General features: G+C 38.0%; 2 protein-coding genes across 3 annotated transcripts in view; both read right to left on the minus strand.

The window, feature by feature from the left end:
* Positions 1-18,492: 18,492 nt before the first annotated feature.
* On the minus strand, positions 18,493-19,629 carry LOC114903099 (fibrinogen alpha chain-like). The gene has a single exon (XM_029235900.1). It carries the CDS (start codon positions 19,262-19,264, stop codon positions 18,698-18,700), a length of 567 nt encoding a protein of 188 aa, XP_029091733.1. The 5' UTR covers positions 19,265-19,629; the 3' UTR covers positions 18,493-18,697.
* A 277-nt stretch (positions 19,630-19,906) lies between these two features.
* The window catches only part of LOC114903097 (fibrinogen alpha chain-like), a 6,427-nt gene continuing 5,420 nt past the window's right edge, over positions 19,907-20,913 (minus strand). Inside the window, exon 6 of one of the 2 annotated variants that reach the window (XM_029235899.1) lies at positions 19,907-20,909. In XM_029235899.1, the coding sequence (XP_029091732.1) occupies positions 20,128-20,909 (782 nt within the window). In that variant the 3' untranslated portion in view covers positions 19,907-20,127. The other variant, XM_029235898.1, reaches the window with a different exon arrangement.

Raw genomic sequence — 20,913 nt, forward strand, 5'->3', positions numbered from 1 at the left:
AGGGAAAACAATACAGTCTCTGCACTTAAGGAAAGAGTAATCAAGAGGTTTCTCATGCACCACTGCATGCTAAAGAGAGCATCAAGGTGGCTACAGGCTAACAGATGAAGATGGATCTATCTGGGTATAAAATTAAGATACAGCTGAATATTTTTTACGTTTCTTACTCAGGAACAAACTCCCTAATTCAGCATTTTCCTCTGTAGCAGACATATTTAAAAACCATGTACTTTCCTGGCAAAACTTTCAGGTTCATATCTATTTTATTAATGTATTGATTCATTCATTCAACTAGGGGTTATTTTGAAATGGGTAATCTAAACAGAACTTGCAGATTAAGAGGGGGTTTGGGTGGGTGGGCGGTGGGAGGAGGAGTAGCACCACGAGTAAGTAGCAGAAGTTAAGGAAAGAGGAAACAAAATAATTTAAAAAGTCAATGTAAAATAAAACTGTTTTTAAAAAATTCATCAACTGTAATAAAATCTTCTACATTGAGTGATAGAGAAAGTTTGGAAATAAAGGAACAACATGCAAAAAATTAAAGAAAGAGGAAACAATAATAAAATTTAAAAAATAAACTTAAAATTGTTTTAAAATGTATTTATTATTTTAGGAAAGCTTTTTGAATAAAGTGATAATGTTAAAAATAAAATGGCTTCTAAAGATATCTAGGTAAATGCAATAAAAGACAAACTAGGAGTAATGGTAATACTAATATTTAACAAGGGGAAATTCAATTCTAAAAGGATGAAACAAGTAAAAGAGGCACATTATATAATGACTAAAAAGTATAATCCATGGAGAAGATATAATAGTCATAAACTTTCATGCACTAGATAATAAAAGAGCCAATCACACAAAACAAAATTTCCAGAAGAGGAAAAGAAAACACACATACACAAAACACTGAGTGAGACCTTACTATATCCACACGGAACACACATAAAAGCATGGATGTGGCGCAGTGGTTGAGAATCTGCCTGCCAATGCAGGGGACATGGGTTCGAACCCTGGTCTGGGAAGATCTCACATGCCGTGGAGCAACTAGGCCCGTGAGCCACAACTACTGATCCTGTGCGTCTGGAGTCTGTGCTCTGCAACAAGAGAGGCTGCAACAGTGAGATGCCTGCACACTGCAATGAAGAGTGGCCCCCACTCGCCGCAAGTAGAGAAAGCCCTCGCACAGAAACGAAGACCCAACACATCCATAAATAAATAAATAAATAATAATTTTTTTAAAAAACATGTATGTGTATATAAATATATGTTCATGCATACATGCACATATTTTAAAATATGATACATCAATTATATAAAATAAAAAGGTACAGAATATTTAAATATTATCAACAAACTTGGTAACATAAAATTTTGTAATCTATAAATGTAAAAATATAATTCTCTTTGCCTATGAAACAATCAAAAAAATTAATCATGTACTTGTCCACAAAGAATATCTTAATTCTAAAACAGAATGAAAAAATTGGTTAAATTAAATAGTTGATGAAATACTTGGAAATTAATAAGTAAAAGATGACTCACCAATTCCACATCAGGTCAGGGTTATAGAAAAAAAAAAGATAACTCACCCGAACCCCCTAAAAAAGTAACTAATTGGAAACTAAGAAAGGCTTTTCTAAATAGCCCCTAGAACAAACAAAAGAAGAAAAAATTGAAATTAGAATATTTCTAGACAGAAAGAAAAAAAGTGAAGGGTAAGAGGGAGAATACTTCATCCAAAAGCTATACTTTAAAGATGACCAAGGCAGTGTAAGCACTGGAGAGAGTCTGTATATAGATCCAAAAAGACTTTTAATAAAGTTGGCATTTCATTTACCCTGGCAAAGAATGGTTTAATAAATGACCTCAGCATAACTGGCTAGAAAACAAAAGTTGACCTTCTTAATAACATATTAAAATGAATTCTAGGTTAATGAAATATTTAAATGTAAAAGAAAAAAACAATAAAACTATTTAAAGAAACTTTAAAAACCCGTCTGTGCCTCCCCTCCCGGGAGCCTGTGCAGCCTGCCACTGCCAGGGTCCCGTGATCCAGGGACAACTTCGCCGGGAGAACACACGGCACGCCTCAGGCTGGTGCAACGCCACGCCGGCCGCTGCCGTCACAGGCACTGCATCCGTAACCCCTCCCTCCCCACGGGCTGAGTGAGCCAGAGCCCCCGAATCAGCTTCTCCTTTAACCCTGTCTTGTCTGAGCTAAGAACAGACGCCCTCAGGCGACCTACATGCAAAGGAGGGGCCAAATCCAAAGCTGAACCCCCGGAGCTGTAGGAACAAAGAAAAGAAAGGGAAATCTCTCCCAGCAGCCTCAGGAACAGCAGATTAAATCTCCACAATCAACTTGATGTACCCTGCATCTGTGGAATACCTGAATAGACAACGAATCATCCCAAATTGAGGAGGTGGACTTTGGGAGCAACGCTATATAAATTTTTTTGCCTTTTTCTCTTCTTGTGAGTGTGTATGTGTATGCTTCTGTGTGTGATTTTGTCTGTATAGCTTTGCTTTTACCATTTGTCCTAGGGTTCCATCTGTCCATTTTTTCCTTTCTTTTTTTATTACTTTAAGAAAATTTCTTTCTTAATAATTATTTTTTATTTTAATAACTTTATTTTATTTTATTTTATTTTATCTTCTTTTTTTCTTTTTTCTCTCTCTTTTATTCTGAGGCATGTGGATGAAACACTCTTGGTGCTCCAGCCAGGGGTCAGGGCTGTGCCTCTTAGGTGGGAGAGCCAAGTTCAGGACACAGGTCCACAAGAGATCTCCCAGCTCCACATAATATCAAATGGTGAAAATCTCCCAGATATCCCCACCTCTACGCCAAGACCCAGATTCACTAAACGACCAGCAAGCTACAGTGCTGGACACCCTATGCCAAACAGCTAGCAAGACAGGAACACAACCCCATCCATTAGCAGAGAGGCTGCCTAAAATCATAATAAGGCCACAGACACCCCAAAACACACCACCAGATGTGCACCTGCCCACCAGAAAGAAAAGGTCCATCCTCATCCATGAGAACACAGGCACTAGTCTCCTCCACCAGGAAGCCTACACAACCCACTGAACCAACCTTAGCCACTGGGGACAGACAGCAAAAACAACGGGAACTGCGAACCTGCAGCCAGAGAAAAGGAGACCATAAACACAGTAAGTTAAGCAAAATGAGGAGACAGAAAAACACACAGCAGATGAAGCAGCAAGGAAAAACCCCACCAGACCTAACAAACGAAGAGGAAATAGGCAGTCTACCTGAAAAAGAATTCAGAATAATGACAGTAAAGATGATCCAAAATCTTGGAAATAGAATAGAGAAAATACAAGAAACGTTTAACCACGACCTAGAAGAAATAAAGAGCAAACAAACAGTGATGAACAACACAATAAATGAAATAAAAAATTCTCTAGAAGGGATCAATAGCAGAATAACTGAGGCAGAAGAACGGATAAGTGACCTGGAAGATAAAATAGTGGAAATAACTACTGCAGAGCAGAATAAAGAAAAAAGAATGAAAAGAATTGAGGACAGTCTCAGAGACCTCTGAGAAAACATTAAACACAGGAACATTCGAGGTATCAGGGACCCAGAAGAAGAAGAGAAAAAGAAAAGGACTGAGAAAATATTTGAAGAGATTATAGTTGAAAACTTCCCTAATATGGGAAAGGAAATCGTTAATCAAGTCCAGGAAGCACAGAGAGTCCCATACAGGATAAATCCAAGGAGGAACATGCCAACACACATATTAATCAAAGTATCAAAAAATTAAATACAAAGAAAAAATATTAAAAGCAGCAAGGGAAAAACAACAAATAACACACGAGGGAATCCCCATAAGGTTAATAGCTGATCTTTCAGCAGAAACTCTGCAAGCCAGAATGGAGTGGCAGGACATATTTAAAGTGATGAAGGAGAAAAACCTACAACCAAGATTACTCTACCCAGCAAGGATCTCATTCAGATTCGATGGAGAAATCAAAAGCTTTACAGACAAGCAAAAGCTAAGAGAAGTCAGCACCACCAAACAAGCTCTACAACAAATGCTAAATAACTTCTCTAAGTGGGAAACACAAGAGAAGAAAAGGACTTACAAAAACAAACCCAAAATATATAAGAAAATGGTCATAGGAACATACATATCGATACTTAACTTAAACGTGAATGGAATAAATGCTCCAGCCAAAAGACACAGGCTTGCAGAATGGACACAAAAACAAGACCCATCTACATGCTGTCTACAAGAGACCCACTTCAGACCTAGGGAGACATACATACTGAAAGTGAGTGGATGGAAAAAGATATTCCATGCAAATGGAAACCAATAGAAAGCTGGATTAGCAATTCTCATATCAGACAAAATAGACTTTAAAATAAAGACTATTAGAAGAGACAAGGAAGGACACTACATAATGATCAAAGGATCAATCCAAGAAGAAGATATAACAATTGTAAATATTTATGCACCCAACATAGGAGCACCTCAAATTATAAGGCAAATACTAACAGCCACAAAAGGGGAAATCGACAGTAACACAATCATAGTAGGGCACTTTAACACCCCACATTCACCAATGGACAGATCATCCAAAATGAAAATGAATAAGGACACACAAGCTTTAAATGATACATTAAACAAGATGGACTTAATTGATATTTATAGGACATTCCATCCAAAAACAGCAGAATACACATTATTCCCAAGTGCTCATGGAACATTCTCCAGGATAGATCATATCTTGGGTCACAAATCAAGCCTTGGTAAATTTAAGAAAATTGAAATAGTATCAAGTACGCTTTCTGACCAGAATGCTATGAGACTAGATATCAATTACAGGAAAATATCTGTAAGAAACACAAACACATAGAGGCTAAGCAACACACTACTTAATAACCAAGAGATCACTGAAGAAATCAAAGAGGAAAACAAAAAATACCTAGAAACAAATGACAATGAAAACACAAAGACCCCAAAACCTATGGGAAGCAGCAAAAGCAGTTCTAAGAGGGAAGTTTATAGCAATACAACCCTACCGTAAAAAACAAGAAACACCTCAAAGAAACAACCTAACCTTACACCTAAAGCAATTAGAGAAAGAAGAACAAAAAAAACCCAGAGTCAGCGGATGGAAAGAAATCATAAAGATCATATCAGAAATAAATGAAAAAGAAATGACGGAAATAATAGCAAAATCAATAAAACTAAAAGCAGGTTTTTTAAGAAGATAAACAAAATTGATAAACCATTAGCCAGACTCATCAAGAGAAAGAGGGAGAAGATGTAAATCAATAGAATTAAAAATGAAAAAGGAGAAGTAACAACTGACACTGCAGAAATACAAAGGATCATGAGAGATTACTACAAGCAACACTATGCCAATAAAATGGACAACCTGGAAGAAATGGACAAATTCTTAGAAATGCACAACCTTCCGAGACTAAACCAGGAAGAAACAGAAAATATGAATAGACCAATCACAAGCACTGAAATGGAAACTGTGATTAAAAATCTTCAAACAAAAAGAAGCCCAGGACCAGATGGCTTCACAGGTGAATTCTATCAAACATTTAGAGAAGAGATATCCTTCTCAAATTTTCCAAAATATAGCAGAGGGAGGAACACTCCGAAACTCATTCTACGAGGCCACCATCACCCTGATACCAAAATCTGACAAAGATGTCACAAAGAAAGAAAACTACAGGCCAATATCACTTATGAACATAGATGCAAAAATCCTCAACAAAATACTAGCAAACAGAATCCAACAGCACATTAAAAGGACCATACACCATGATCAAGTGGGGTTTACCCCAGGAATGCAAGGAATCTTCAATATATGCCAATCAATCAATGTGATACACCATATTAACAAATTGAAGAATAAAAACCATACAATCATCTCAATCGATGCAGAGAAAGCTTTTGATAAAATTCAACACCCATTTATGATAAAAATCCTTCAGAAAGTAGGCATAGAGGGAACTTTCCTCAACATAATAAAGGCCATATATGACAAAATCACAGCCAACATTGCCCTCAATGGTGAAAAACTGAAACCATTTCCACTAAGATCAGGAACAAGACAAGGCTGTCCACTCTCACCACTATTATTCAATATAGTTTTGGAAGTTTTAGCCACAGCAATCAGAGAAGAAAAAGAAATAAAAGGAATTCAAACCCAAAAAGAAGAAGTAAAGCTGTCACTGTTTGCATATGACATGATACTATACATAAAGAATCCTAAAGATGCTACCAGAACTACTAGAGCTAAAAAACTACTAGAGCTACTCAATGAATTTGGTAAAGTAGTGGGATAAAAAATTAATGCACAGGAATCTATAGCGTTCCTATAAACTAATGATGAATTATCTGAAAGTGAAATTAAGAAAACACTCCCATTTACCATTGCAATAAATAGAATAAAAAACTAGGAATAAACCTACATAAGGAGACAAAATATCTGTATGAAGAAAATTATAAGACACTGATGAAAACAATTAAAGATAATACAAATAGATGGAGAGATATACCATGTTCTTGGATTTGAAGAATCAACATTATTAAAATGACTATACTACCCAAAGCAATCTACAGATTCAATGCAATCCCTATCAAACTACCACTGGCATTTTTCACAAAACTACAACAAGAAATTTCACAATTTAGATGGAAAAACAAAAGACCCTGAGTACCCAAAGCAATCTTGAGAAAGAAAACAGATCTGGAGGAGTCAGGCTCCCTGACGTCAGACTATACTACAAAGCTACAGTACAAAGCTACAGTAATCAAGACAGTATGGTACTGGCACAAAAACAGAAATATAGATCAATGGAACAGGATAGAAAGCCCAGACATAAACCCACACACCTATGGTCACCTTATCTTTGATAAAGGAGGCAAGAATATACAGTGGGGAAAACACAGCCTCTTCAATAAGTGGTGCTGGGAAAACTTGACAGGTACATGTAAAAGAATGAAATTAGAACACTCCCTAATACCATACACAAAAATAAACTCAAAATGAATTAAAGATCTAAATATAAGGCCAGATAGTATAAAACTCTTAGAGGAAAACATAGGCAGAACACTCTATGACATAAATCACAGTAAGATCCTTCTTGACCCACCTCCTAGAGAAATGGGAAAAAAAACAAAAATAAACAAATGGCAACTAATGAAACTTAAAAGCTTTTGCAGAACAAAGGAAACCATATACAAGACCAAAAGACAACCCTCAGAATGGGAGAAAATATTTGCAAATGAAGCAACTGACAAAGGATTAATCTCCAAAACATACAAGCAACTCATGCAGCTATATATCAAAAAAACAACCCAATCCAAAAATGGGCAGAAGACCTAAATAGACATTTCTCCAAAGAAGACATACAGATGGCCAACAAACACATGAAAGAATGGTCAACATCATTAATCATTAAAGAAATGCAAATCAAAACTACAATGAGATATCATCTCACAACGGTCAGAATGTCCATCATCAAAAAATCTACAAACAATAAATGCTGCAGAGGGTGTGGAGAAAAGGGCACCCTCTTGCAATGTTGGTGGGAATGTAAATTGATACAGCCACTATGAAGAACAGTATGGAGGTTCCTTAAAAATCTAAAAATAGAACTACCATACGACCCAGCAACCCCCCTACTGGGCATATACCCTGAGAAAACTATAATTCAAAAAGAGCCATGTACCAAAATGTTCATTGAGGCTCTATTTACAATAGCCAGAACATGGAAGCAACCTAAGCGTCCATCAACACATGAATGGATAAAGAAGATGTAGCACATATCTTCAATGGTATATTACTGAGCTATAAAAAGAAACGAAATTGAGTTATTTGTAGTGAGGTAGATGGACCTAGAGTCTGTCATACAGAGTGAAGTAAGTCAGAAAGAGAAAAAAAAATACCATATGCTAACACATATATATGGACTCTAAAAAAAAAAAAAAACAAAACCAAAAATAACTTGCTCCTGAGGAACCTAGGGGCAAGAAGGGAATAAAGACACAGACCTACTAGAGAATGGACCAGAGGATGTGGAGAGGGGGAAAGGTAAGCTGTGACAAAGTGAGAGAGTCGCATGGACATATATACCCTTCCAAACGTAAAATAGATAGCTAGTGGGAAGCATCCACATAGCACAGGAGATCAGCTCAGTGCTTTGTGACCACCTAGAGTGGTGGGCTAGGGAGGGTGGGAGGGAGGTAGACGCAAGAGGGAAGAGATATGGGAACATATGTATATGTATAACTGATTCACTTTGTTATAAAGCAGAAACTAACACATCATTGGAAAGCAATTATACTCCACAAAAGTTGTTTAAAAAAAAAAAAACATCTGTGCAATCATGGGGTAGGTGAGACAATTTTTTTCTTTTTTGAATTTTTTTTTTTTTTTTCCTGCACGTGGGCCTCTCACTCTTGTGGCCTCTCCCGTTTCGGAGCACAGGCTCCGGACGCACAGGCTCAGCGGCCATGGCTCACGGGTTTAGCCGCTCCGCGGCAGGTGGGATCTTCCCAGACTGGGTCACGAACCCGCGTCCCCTGCATCAGCAGATGGACTCTCAAACACTGCGCCACCAGGGAAGCCCCGTTTTTGAATTTTATTTTATTTTTTTATACAGCAGATTCTTATTAGTCATCAATTTTATACACATCAGTGTATATATGTCAATCCCAATCACCCATTTCATCACACCATCATCCCCACTCTCCTGCAGCTTTCCACCCTTGGTGTCCATACGTTTGTTCTCTACATCTGTGTCTCAACTTCTGCCCTGCAAACTGGTTCATCTGTACCATTTTCTAGGTTCCACATACATGTGTTAATATACGATATTTGTTTTTCTCTTTCTGACTTACTTCACCCTGTATGACAGTCTCTAGATCCATCCACGTCTCAACAAATGACACAATTTTGTTCCTTTCTATGGCTGAGTAATATTCTATTGTATACATGTACCACACTTCTTCGTCCATTCGTCTGTCAATGGGCATTTAGGTTGCTTCCATGACCTGGCTATTGTAAATAGTGCTGCAATGAACATTGGGGTGCATGTGTCTTTTTGAAATATGGTTTTCTCTAGGTATATGCCCAGTGGTGGGATTGCTGGATCATATGGTAATCCTATTTTTAGTTTTTTAAGGAACATCCATACTGTTCTCTATAGTGCCTGTATCAATTTACACTACAACCAATAGTGCAAGAGTGTTCCCTTTTCTCCACACCCTCTCCAGCATTTGTTGTTTGTAGGTTTTCTGATGATGCCCATTCTAACTGGTGTGAGAAGATACCTCATTGTAGTTTTGATTTGCATTTCTCTAATAATTAGTGATGTTGAGCAGCTTTTCATGTGCTTCTTCGCCTTCTGTATGTCTTCTTTGGAGAAATGTCTATTTAGATCTTCTGACCATTTTTGGATTGGATTTTTGTTTCTTTAATATTTAGCTGCATGAACTGTTTATATATTTTGGAGATTAATCCTTTGTCCGTTGATAGTTTGCAAATATTTTCTCCCATTGTGACGGTTATCTTTTCTTCTTGTTTATGGTTTCTTTTGCTGTGCAAAAGCTTTGAAGTTTCATTAGGTCCCATTTGTTTTTTGTTTTTTTTTAAATTTCTGTTACTGTAGGAGGTGGATCAAAAAAGATCTTGCTGTGATTTATGTCATAGAGTGTTCTTCCTATGTTTTCCTCTAATAGTTTTATAGTGTCTGGTCTTACATTTAGGTCTTGAATCCATTTTGAGTTTATTTTTATTTATGGTGTTAGGGAGTGTTCTAATTTCATTCTTTTACATGTAGCTGTCCAGTTTTCCCCTCACAACTTACTGAAGAGACTGTCTTTTCTCCATTGTATATCCTTGCCTCCTTTGTCATAGATTAGTTGACTATAGGTGTATGGGTTTATCTCTGGGCTTTGTATCCTGTTCCATTGATCTATATTTCTGTTTTTGTGCCAGTACCATATTGTCCTGATTACTGTAGCTTTGTAATATAGTTTGAAGTCAGGGAGTCTGATTCTTCCAGCTCCATTTTTTCCCCTCAAGACTGCTTTGGCTATTCGGGGTCATTTGTGTCTCCATGCAAATTTTAAATTTTTTTGTTCTAGTTCCATAAAAAAGGCCATTGGTAATTTGATAACGATTGCATTGAATCTGTAGACTGCTTTGGGTATTATAGTCATTTTCACAATATTGATTCTTCTAATCCAAGAACATGGTATGTCGCTCCATTTTTTGGTATCATCTTTAATTTCTTTCATCAGTGTCTTATAGTTTTCTACATACAGGTCTTTTGTCTCCCTAGGTAGGTTTATTCCTAGGTATTTTATTCCTTTTGTTGCAATGGTAAATGGCATTGTTTCCTTAATTTCTCTTTCAGATATTTCATCATTAGTGTATAGGAATGCAAGAGATTTCTGTCCATTAATTTTGTATCCTGCAACTTTACCAAATTCATTGATTAGCTCTAGTAGTTTTCTGGTGGCAGTTTTAGGATTCTCTATGTATAGTATCATGTCATTTGCAAACAGTGACAGTTTTACTTCTTCTTTTCTAATTTGTATGCCTTTTATTTCTTTTTCTTCTCTGATTGCCATGGCTACGACTTCCAGAACTTTGTTGAATAATAGTAGTCGGAGTGGACAACCTTGTGTTGTTCCTGATCTTACAGAAAATGCTTTCAGTTTTTCACCATTGAGAATGATTTTTGCTGTGGGTTTGTCATATATGGCCTTTATTATGTTGAGATAGGTTCCCTCTATGTCCAGTTTCTGGAGAGTTTTTATCATAAATGGGTGTTGAATTATGTCAAAAGCCTTTTCTGCATCTATTGAGATGATCATATGGTTTTTATTCTTCAATTTGTTAATATGGTGTATCACATTGATTGATTTGTGTATATTGAAGAATCCTTGCATCCCTGGGATAAATCCCACTTGATCATAGTGTATGATCCTTTTAAAGTGTTTTTGGATTCTGTTTGCTAGTATTTTGTTGAGGATTTTTGCAGCTATATTCATCAGTGATATTGGTCTATAATTTTCTTTTTCTGTAATATCTTTGTCTGGTTTTGGTATCAGGGTGATGGTGGCCTCATAGAATGAGTTTGGGATTGTTCCTTCCTCTGCAACTTTTTGGAAGAGTTTGAGAAGGATGGGTGTTAGGTATTCTCTAAATGTTTGATAGAATTCACGTGTGAAGCCATCTGGTCCTGGAATTTTGTTTTTTGGAAGATTTTCCATCACAGTTTCAGTTTCATTACCTGTGATTGGTCTCTTCACATTTTCTGTTTCTTCCTGGTTCTGTATTGGAAGGTTATACCTTTCTACGAATTTGTCCATTTCTTCCAGCTTGTACATTTTATTTGCATAAAGTTGCCTTTAGTAGTCTCTTAGGATGCTTTGTATTTCTGGGGTGTCTGTTGTAACTTCTCCTTTTTCATTTCTAATTTTATTGCTTTGAGTCCTCTCTCTCTTTTTCTTGATGAGTCTGGCTAATGGTTTATCAATTTTGTTTATCTTCTCAAAGAACCAACTCTTAGTTTTATTGATCTTTGCTATTGTTTCTATTTCATTTATTTCTGCTCTGAATTTATGACCTTTCCTTCTGCTAACTTTGGGTTTTGTTTCTTTTTCTTTCTGTAGTTCCTTTAGGTGTAAGGTTAGATTGCTTATTTGCAGTTTGTCTTGTTTCTTGAGGTAGGCTTGTATAGCTATAAACTTCCCTCTTAGAACTGCTTTTCTGCATCCCATAGATTTTGGATTGTCGTTTTTTCATTGTCATTTGTCTCTAGGTATTTTTCGATTTCCTCTTTGATGATCTGTCCATTAGTGTAAGTTAGGTTTTAAAGTCCCCCACTATTATTGTGTTATTGTTGATTCCCTCTTTTATAGCTGTTAGCAGGTGCCTTATGTATTGAGGTGCTCCTATGTTGGGTGCATATATATTTATAATTGTTATATCTTCTTCTTGGATTGATCCCTTGATCATTATGTAGTGTTCTTCCTTGTGTCTTGTAACATTCTTTATTTTAAAGTCTATTTTATCTGATATGAATAGTGCTACTCCAGCTTTATTTTGATTTCCATTTGTATGGAATATCTTTTTCCATCCCCTCGCTTTCAGTCTGTATGTTTCCCCAGGTGTGAAGTGGGTCTCTTGTAGACAGCATATAGATCTGTTTTTGTATCCATTCATCAAACCTGTGTCTTTTGGTTGGAGCATTTAATCCATTTGTGTTTAAGGTAATTTTTGATATGTGTGTTTCTCTGACTGTTTTCTTAATTGTTTTGGGTTTGTTTTTGTAGGTCCTTTTCTTCTCTTGTGTTTCCCACTTAGAGAAGTTCCTTTAGCATTTGTTGTAAAGCTGGTTTGGTGGTGCTGAATCCTCTTAGCTTTTGCTTGTCTCTAAAGCTTTTGATTTCTCCATTGAATCTAAATGAGATCCTTGCAGGGTAGAGTAATATTAATTGTAGGTTCTTCCCTTTAATCACTTTAGGTATATCATGCCATTCCCTTGTGGCTTGTAGACTTTGTGCTGAGAAATCAGCTGTTAACCTTATGGGAGTTCCCTTGTATGTTATTTGTCATTTTTCCCTTGCTGCTTTCAATAATTGTTCTTTGTCTTTAATTTTTGCCAATTTGATTACTATGTGTCTCGGCATGTTTCTCCTTCGGTTTATCCTCTGTGGGACTGCTTCTTGGACTTGGGTGGGTATTTCCTTTCCCATGTTAGGGAAGTTTTCAACTATAATCTCTTCAAATATTTCCTCTGGTCCTTTCTCTCTCTCTTCTCCTTCTGGGACCCCTACAATGTGAATGTTGTTGCATTTAATGTTGTCCCAAAGGTCTCTTAGGCTGTCTTCATTTCTTTTCATTCTTTTTTCTTTAGTCTGTTTCCCAGCAGTGAATTCCACCATTCTGTCTTCCAGGTCACTTATCCGTTCTTCTCCTTGAGTTATTCTGCTATTGATTCCTTCTAGTGTATGTTTCATTTCAGTTATTTTATTGTTCATCTCTGTTTGTTTGTTCTTTAATTCTTCTAGGTCTTTGTTAAACATTTCTTGCATCTTCTCAATCTTTGCCTCCATTCTTTTCTGAGGTTTTGGAACATCTTCACTATCATTATTCTGAATTCCTTTTTTCTGGAGGGTTGCCTATCTCTACTTCATTTAGTTGTTTTTCTGGGGTTTTATCTAGTTCCTTCATCTGGTACATAGCCCTCTGCCTTTTCATCTTTTCTATCTCTCTGTGAATGTGGTTTTTGTTCCACAGACTGCAGGACTGTAGTTCTTCTTGCTTCTGCTGTCTGCCCTCTGGTGGATGAGGCTATCTAAGAGGCTTGTGCAAGTTTCCTGATGAGAGGGACTGGTGGAGGATAGAGCTGACTGTTACTTTGGTGGCCAGAGCTCAGTAAAACTTTAATTCACTTGACTACTGATAGGTGGGGCTGGGTTCCCTCCCTGTTGGTTGTTTGGCCTGAGGCAACCCAACACCAGAGCCTACCTGGGCTCTTTGGTGGGGCTAATGACAGACTCTGGGAAGGCTCAAGCCAAGGAGTACTTCCCAGAACTTCTGCTGTCAGTGTCTTTGTCCCCACGGTGAGCCACAGCCACCACCTGCCTCTGCAGGATACCCTCCAACACTAGTAGGTAGGTCTGGTTCAGTCTCCCCTGGGGTCACTGCTCCTTCCCCTGGGTCCCGATGCACACACAACTTTGTGTGTGCCCTCCAAGAGTGCAGTCTCTGTTTTCCCCAGTTCTGTCAAAGTCCTGCAATCAAATCCCACTAGGCTTCAATGTGTGATTCTCTAGGAATTCCTCCTTCCATTGCCGGACCCCCAGGTTGTGAAGCCTGACATGGGGCTCAGAACCTTCACTCCAGTGGGTGGATTTCTGTGGTATAAGTGTTCTCCAGTCTGTGAGTCACCCACCCAGCAGTTATGGGATTCGATTTTACTGTGATTGCACCCCTCCTACCATCTCACTGTGGCTTCTCCTTTGTCTTTGGATGTGGGGTATTTTTTTGGTGAGTTCCAGTGTTTTCGTGTCGATGATTGTCTAGCAGCTAGTTGTGATTCTGGTGTTCTCACAAGAGGGAGTGAGAGCATGTCCTTCTACTCTGCCATCTTGGTTCCTACCAGCTTAGGTCGTTGAGTCATTCTTGTTCATGGCAGGAGACACTAGAAATGAGCACTGGCTTAAAGGAGTCCACAATCTGGTGCCATAATAACATAAACAAATATGGCAGAGTTATAGATGGACTGTGTTATTTTTGAGATGTGCACAAAAACTATGAGGGTTCAGAGAACAATTCCTGTCCTATGTTCTGTAGTGGGCATTAAGGAAAGGGTGACAGAAGGAACATTGCTGAGCTGTATTTTAAGCGATGAAGGGGAGGCTTCTAGGAAGCATAGGGAAAGGCACAGAATCTTTAAAGGAGCTGGTACCCCAATACCAGTGAGAAATTCAATGTAATTGAAGTGTAAAGTGAATGATTGTAGAGGCCTAAGGAGATCAATTTGCGAAACAGCTTGTATGCAAAAATAAATCCTTTTAACCCAACCTTGAGATAAGTCCTTAAGCAGGAGAAAGACCTGTTTGGATCTATTTTTTAAGGTAATTTGTGGAGGAGGAATGAGCAAAAGAATGGTGGTGAAAGACAACGTACAGATTGGGAGAAAATATTTGCAAACTATGCTATCAACAAGAGATTAATTTCCAAAATATATAAACAGCTCATACAGCTTAATATCAAAATAACAAACAATCCAATCCAAAAAAATGGGCAGAAAACCTAAATAGACATTTCTCCAAAGAAGACATACAAATGGCCAATAGGCACATGAAAAGATGCTCTATATCGCTAATTACCAGAGAAATGCAAATCAAAACTACAATGAGATATCACCTCACACCAGTCAGAATGGCCATTATTAAAAAGTCTAAAAATAATAAATGCTGGAGAGAGTGTGGAGAAAAGGAAACCCTCCCACACTGTTGGTGGGAATGTAAATTGGTGCAACTGTTATGGAGAACAGTATGGAGGTTCCTTAAAAAACTAAATATAGTGTTACCATATGACCTAGCAATCCCACTCCTGGGCATATATCTAGAGGAAACTAACTCAAAAAGATACATGCACCCCAGTGTTCATAATAGCACTATTTACAATAGCCAAGACATTGAAGCAACCTAAATGTCCATCAACAGATGAATAGATAAAGAAGATGTGGTATATATATATATATATATATATATATATACACAATGGAATATTACTCAGCCATAAAAAAATAATTAAATAATGCCATTTGCAGCAACATGGGTGGACCTAGAGATTAACATACTAAATGAAGCAAGTGAGATGGAGAAAGACAAATATTATATGATATTGCTTATATGTGGAATCTAAAAAAATGATACAAATGAACTTATTTACAAAACAGAAATAGACTCACAGACATAGAAAACAAAGTTATGATTACCAAAGAGGATGAGGGGGAAGAGATAAATTAGGAGTTTGGGATTAACATATACACACTACTCTGTATAAAATAGATAAACTACAAGGTCCTATTGTATAGCACAAGGAACTATATTCAATGTCTTCTAATAACCAATGATGGAAAAGAATATGAAAAGGAATATATATATATATGCATATATATCTATCTCAATCACTTTGCTGTACACCTGATACTAACACAGCATTGTGTAAATTGACTGTACTTCAATAAAAAAGTAAAGAATGGTAGTAAAGTGAGAGGTTAAGAGACTGTTAAACAGCTCAAATGAGAAAAGATTAACACAAGATAACATAAGAGCATAACAGTGTTGTAAGAATGGCCAATTTTAGAGTAGGAGATGGTTTGGGAGTAGATCAAATAGTTGATATAAAGGAAGAATAGAAGCTGAGAAGGAGCCCAAGTTTTCTAGATTAGGAAATAGGAGAGCTAATGAGGCCCCTGACTAGGATAAGAAATAGAGAGATACAATAGGTTTTGATGGGAAGGTAATTAGTTAATCTTAGATTAATGAGAAATATCTAACTGGATGTGTTCAGTATGAGTTGAAAATATGGATCTGAAGGTCAGGGCTGAAGTTTTAGATTGTTATCATCAACCTATTGATGGTAATTGGATCTGTAGTGATTGTCAAATCATCCAAGGAGAAAATATACTCATTTGCAGAGTGAGAAAAGATGGACTGCTAATTGCTTCCTTCAAACTCTATCCTCCATCTCCTCCTAATTTTAATCTTGTGTCTAAGAGAACAGGCAAGGTGTCTTGACTTCTTCAGCAGCTTGGCCTGTGTGACTTATGGGACATAGAGGATGTGCTCTATGGAATGTCCTAGAAAGTTTCTTAAAAGAGTCAAGGCACTCCTTTCTCTTCTGTCTCTCCTCTTCCAGATTGCACAGGACAGAATGTTTGGGACATGATGTAAACTTGAGGATGGAAGTTATTTATTATGATGCAGCCTTCCTAAAGACCATGGGAACATATTCTTGTAGAGTTTTCCATCTTATTTAAGCCACTTGTGTCAAACCTAATCCCAACTAATAAAAATGAGTACTAATGTTATTGCAGTGAGAAACTCCTACATTTAAGGAATGATCTGAGAAGGAATTGCGGGTTGCAAAGACTGAGAAAGGTGAGACACAAGGGCAGGGCATACTAGAAAGCAAGAGAGAAATATAGCTTGAAGAGGTAGATGGAGACAATAGTGGCAGATGTTTGAAAAAAATCAGGCAGAAGGGACTTGAATATAGGACCTTAAATTTAGAACTCCAAAATTCCTGTTGACTTTTAAGAGAGCAATTTCAAGAGAGTGGTAACCAAGTGAAAGCTAAGTTAAAGTGGGCTTCTAAGTGAATGAGAGTCAGAGAGGCTGAATTAGTATTTAATTTCAGGAATTAGGGAAATAGGGCAATAGGTTAAAGATAAGATAAAGTGGAAAAAGAGATGTTTGGTGTCTTTTCTCACAACTAAACTGTATCTCCAATTATCATGATTCTGCTAATATTGGCTATTGTTTATTAAATTAAGAGGTTGCTTATTCTTTGCTAATAAACTCAAAACCTTCAAAATAAATGAGAAATGAATGGCCCTTCACAATCAAAGTTGATTTCATTTTGGGACCCAATTCTGTCCCTAATATTGTGATATTCTGGAAAATAAAATACTTCCAACTCCAATTCTGTGGAGGCAGATGTGTGGGTGTAAAGGTGGTAGGCCGAGAAATACTATGGCACTCTAATGTCTGAAATGAATGAAAATCCTTTTAATTTTGAAGAAGTTCATATCCAGTTATACAAAGTTGTGGGGGACGTCACTTATTTGTATGAAGGGTTTTCAACAGCACATAAGGAAATGCAAGGATACTGGGGCTTCATATGTGACTCATTTGCAAGTTCTTTTACTCACCTTTTTTCTGCTCCCCAGGCACTGGACAAGAGCCCTGGTGTCTTTCCTTCTTCTCTCCCCTCCTCCCTACCTCCTTCTTCTCCCTCTCTTCCTTCCTTCCTTTGTTCCTTCCTTCCTTCCTTCCTTCCCTCCTTCCCCTTGTTTCCTTCCTAGGAGAAAGGATGCATTTACATTAGGATAGAAACTGTGCAAGTGAGGGCAATGTACTGGGATACCAATATGCTTGGAATATTTTAATACATTTCCAAGGGTAAGTGGCAAGTGGTTCTCACTAGAAGAAAATGTGAGTTAAAAATTGGGGCCAGGAGCTAAGTTCACCAAGATCAAAGATGATCTATTTTTAGATCAAATAGAATACTGACCAATGTAAACATGTTGAATTTATGGATATGGCATAGATCATATTTAGTGAGATGATTTCAAGCGAATGTCTTACTTTAATAACAAGTATTACATCACAGGATATACTTTATGATTGGTGAAAAATGAAGTCAAATGAATGCTGTGGGGATTTTTTATTAATGTGTAAGTTCAATGTTTTTGGACTACTTGTAAATATTTAAAAGATTTTAAATGCTTTTTTTTCGTGTATTTTTCTGAAAGAAATTGGTTAGACTCTAGGGAAAAAAATTCTATGTGCATTATGGTCTTCATTGGAAGACTTAAGAAGTAGATAGATCTCTATTTCTGTTAGGAAAGAATGCTTCTCCTGCCTTGCTGGATTTGCTTGCCAACAGAAGAGATGAATGTACTTAGTAATGTGTAAATTCCTATACAAAGTCCAGCCAGTGTTCAGTTCAATGATTCGCAACTTAAGATATTAGTTTAAAACCATTCAAGTAGAATGGATGAAATTACTTTTTTACTTTACAATGACCCCATGACTTTGGGTGGTGTGGGAAATGGAGACGTTCTCAGAACTCTACCCTTAAGTGTTGCAGAGAGGACCTTCCACTCAACACCCCCTTCCTGATGTACCGAATGTCCCTTGGTGCATTTTAATAAAAATTTTAAAACCCACAGAGCTATTTTAAAGCTTTAAAGTTCATATATCTTTATTTTTTAAAGCACTAATATGTCTCAGTTACATTTAGCTACAGTACAAAGAATAATAAAATAGCACCCAAGAATTTTTAGTAGGCTGTAAAGAATCTCGACTCCTATCTTCTCCTTAATTTTTTCTCCTCTTCACTAAACACAAAAACAGAGTGCTCTCACTGCCACTCCTTCAGCCTATTGTGTCCCAAAGGGCCGGATTTTCATGCGAACAGCCCTGAGGGAATAATCCGCACCTCTGAAGGGGACCCAGACCACTCCATTCTCAATCTCATAGGGACTGTTGTCCCTGGGGTCATAGGAGCCCCCGGGGTAGTAGATGCCATTGAGATTGGCTGCTTGGCAGTTGTTGTACCACCAGCCTCCTCCGTAGACTTCAGCACAATTGTCTTCCCACTTGTCTGCATCCCTGTCGAAGGTGCTGAAGCGCATGCCAGCATGAGAAGTGTACTCTGTCCCTTCCTCTACAGAACCCTCAATCAGAGCATCACCTGCCGTGCCCTCGTAGGAGGAGACCTGCAGGGCATAGCCTTCTGCCTCAGAGCCTACCCTCCAGTGATATTCTGCATAAGCCCCTTTCCCAGCCCAGTCTTCTAGTTCAACCCGAAGGATGGAGCCTCTCAGGGTTAGTAAGTGGAGGTATTCGTTGCCTAGCCAGAATTCTCCTTCTCCCTTGTCATTTAGGCTGCCGAAACCTTTCTTGTAGTCTTGCCAGGTCCGGTTAAAATTCAGTGAGCCATCCATTCTTTGCTGGATCAAAAGCCATCCTCCCAAACCGGTCTCTTGATCACAATAAACAGAAAAAATCTTACTGGATCCCGGTAGCTTGATATTGAAAATGCCACTTTGGGCACCTGAAGGATGTGTTTGGAGGGCATCATAACAGTCTAAAAAAAAAAATTAAGCTGGTTGGAAGAACTTACTCTCATTTAACTTTACAAAGTTAAATGGCCCAGATTAAATGAAGGCAGATACTGGCTTTCTTTCCCTCCCTCCCTTCCTTCCTTCCTTCCTTCCTTCCTTCCTTCCTTCCTTCCTTCCTTCCTTCCTTCCTTCCTTCCCTTTATAGAGAAAGGATGTGCTTACACTGGGATGGAACTTATGCAGGTAAGTAGCATTTATTCATACACATTGCAAGGGGGATTTTTCTCAATGAATTTGGAATTTCACTTGCACATCCTGATTAATGGCAAGTAACCAGCAAAGATATCTAAGCATCATTTAATACTAATATCACTTGTTTTTAACCTGATCTCAATGCCAACTGAGACACACACTAAAAATATGATTAATCAGTTGAGTGACAATTTCCAATGGCACACATTTTGAATGGTAAAAGAATTTGGTTAAACAAATTTTAAATTGAGTTCCAGAGGGATTCATTCATTCATTCATTTAACATGTATTTATTGAGTGCTGACTCCACACTGCTAGGCATTTGGGAATACAGACATGAACATGATAGACAAAGTCCCTGCCCCCATGGAACTTACAGTCTAACACAAAAAAATAAGCAAAAACCTGTAATTTCAATAAAGCATGATAGAGGGCTAAGAAAGAAGTAAAAGGTGCTATGGGAGACATATTGTAGGAGTAATGAACTTAGTCTAGGGGGTCACGGAAGGCTTCCCCAAAGGAGAAGTGCGGATACCTCTGGCAGGGCGAGTTTTAGCATGGCCTCTCTTGGTGGCATGTGCTCCTTTGAAGCCAAGATCCTCTTCACTTCCAGCCTCATCTGCCATTTTATAGCCCTTGCTTTCAAACGTGGAGCCTCCTCTGTTGATAGTCATGCTACTGCTTGCAAACTCTTTGCCATGACTTGAAGTTTTACTACTGGAAGAGACCTCAGGTAGGCCGAGGTGGTGAGAGCTGATATCCCCTAAGTCTGAGCCTATAGAATGGATCTTACTGTCAAGCTCTTTAAACATAGGGGAGAAAAAACCATCATTGTGCCTATGAAAGAAATCATCTAGGTTACCCCTGCCAGACAACTGCAAGTCTAAATCTGTGTCAGTACAGTCAGAGCCATCTTCGGAGTTTACCACTTCTTTGGTCATTTCTGTGCGACCATCGGCATGTGTAATAGTCCTTGTGACGATTTTAGAGCATGAACGACGAGTGGTGGTTGTGTGAGCAGAGGTCTTCTCACTACCAATCAGAAGCTCTTTATCTCCTTTAGTAGTGACCAGTTTACCTGTGTGAAGTTCTTTCTTTGTCCCTGGACTTACATTTCCTGACACCTCTTCAAATGTGCCCCAGTCTGGGTTGGAAGGCCTGATGTTCCCATGCCCTGAGCTATCTGGCCTAAAACTTGCAGACACAGAACTTCCAGTGTTCCAAGTGCCAGCACTTCCGGGATCAGGATGGCCAGTGTTCCACGTGCCAGCACTTCC

Source organism: Monodon monoceros, unplaced genomic scaffold, assembly GCF_005190385.1.
Source record: "Monodon monoceros isolate NGI ecotype Baffin Bay Population unplaced genomic scaffold, NGI_Narwhal_1 Super_Scaffold_20, whole genome shotgun sequence".
NCBI lineage: Eukaryota > Metazoa > Chordata > Mammalia > Artiodactyla > Monodontidae > Monodon > Monodon monoceros.

Excerpts from the sequence above, each read along its gene's own strand:
- LOC114903099 (XM_029235900.1), bottom strand. The coding sequence starts at position 19,264 with ATGGATGGCTCACTGAATTTTAACCGGACCTGGCAAGACTACAAGAAA.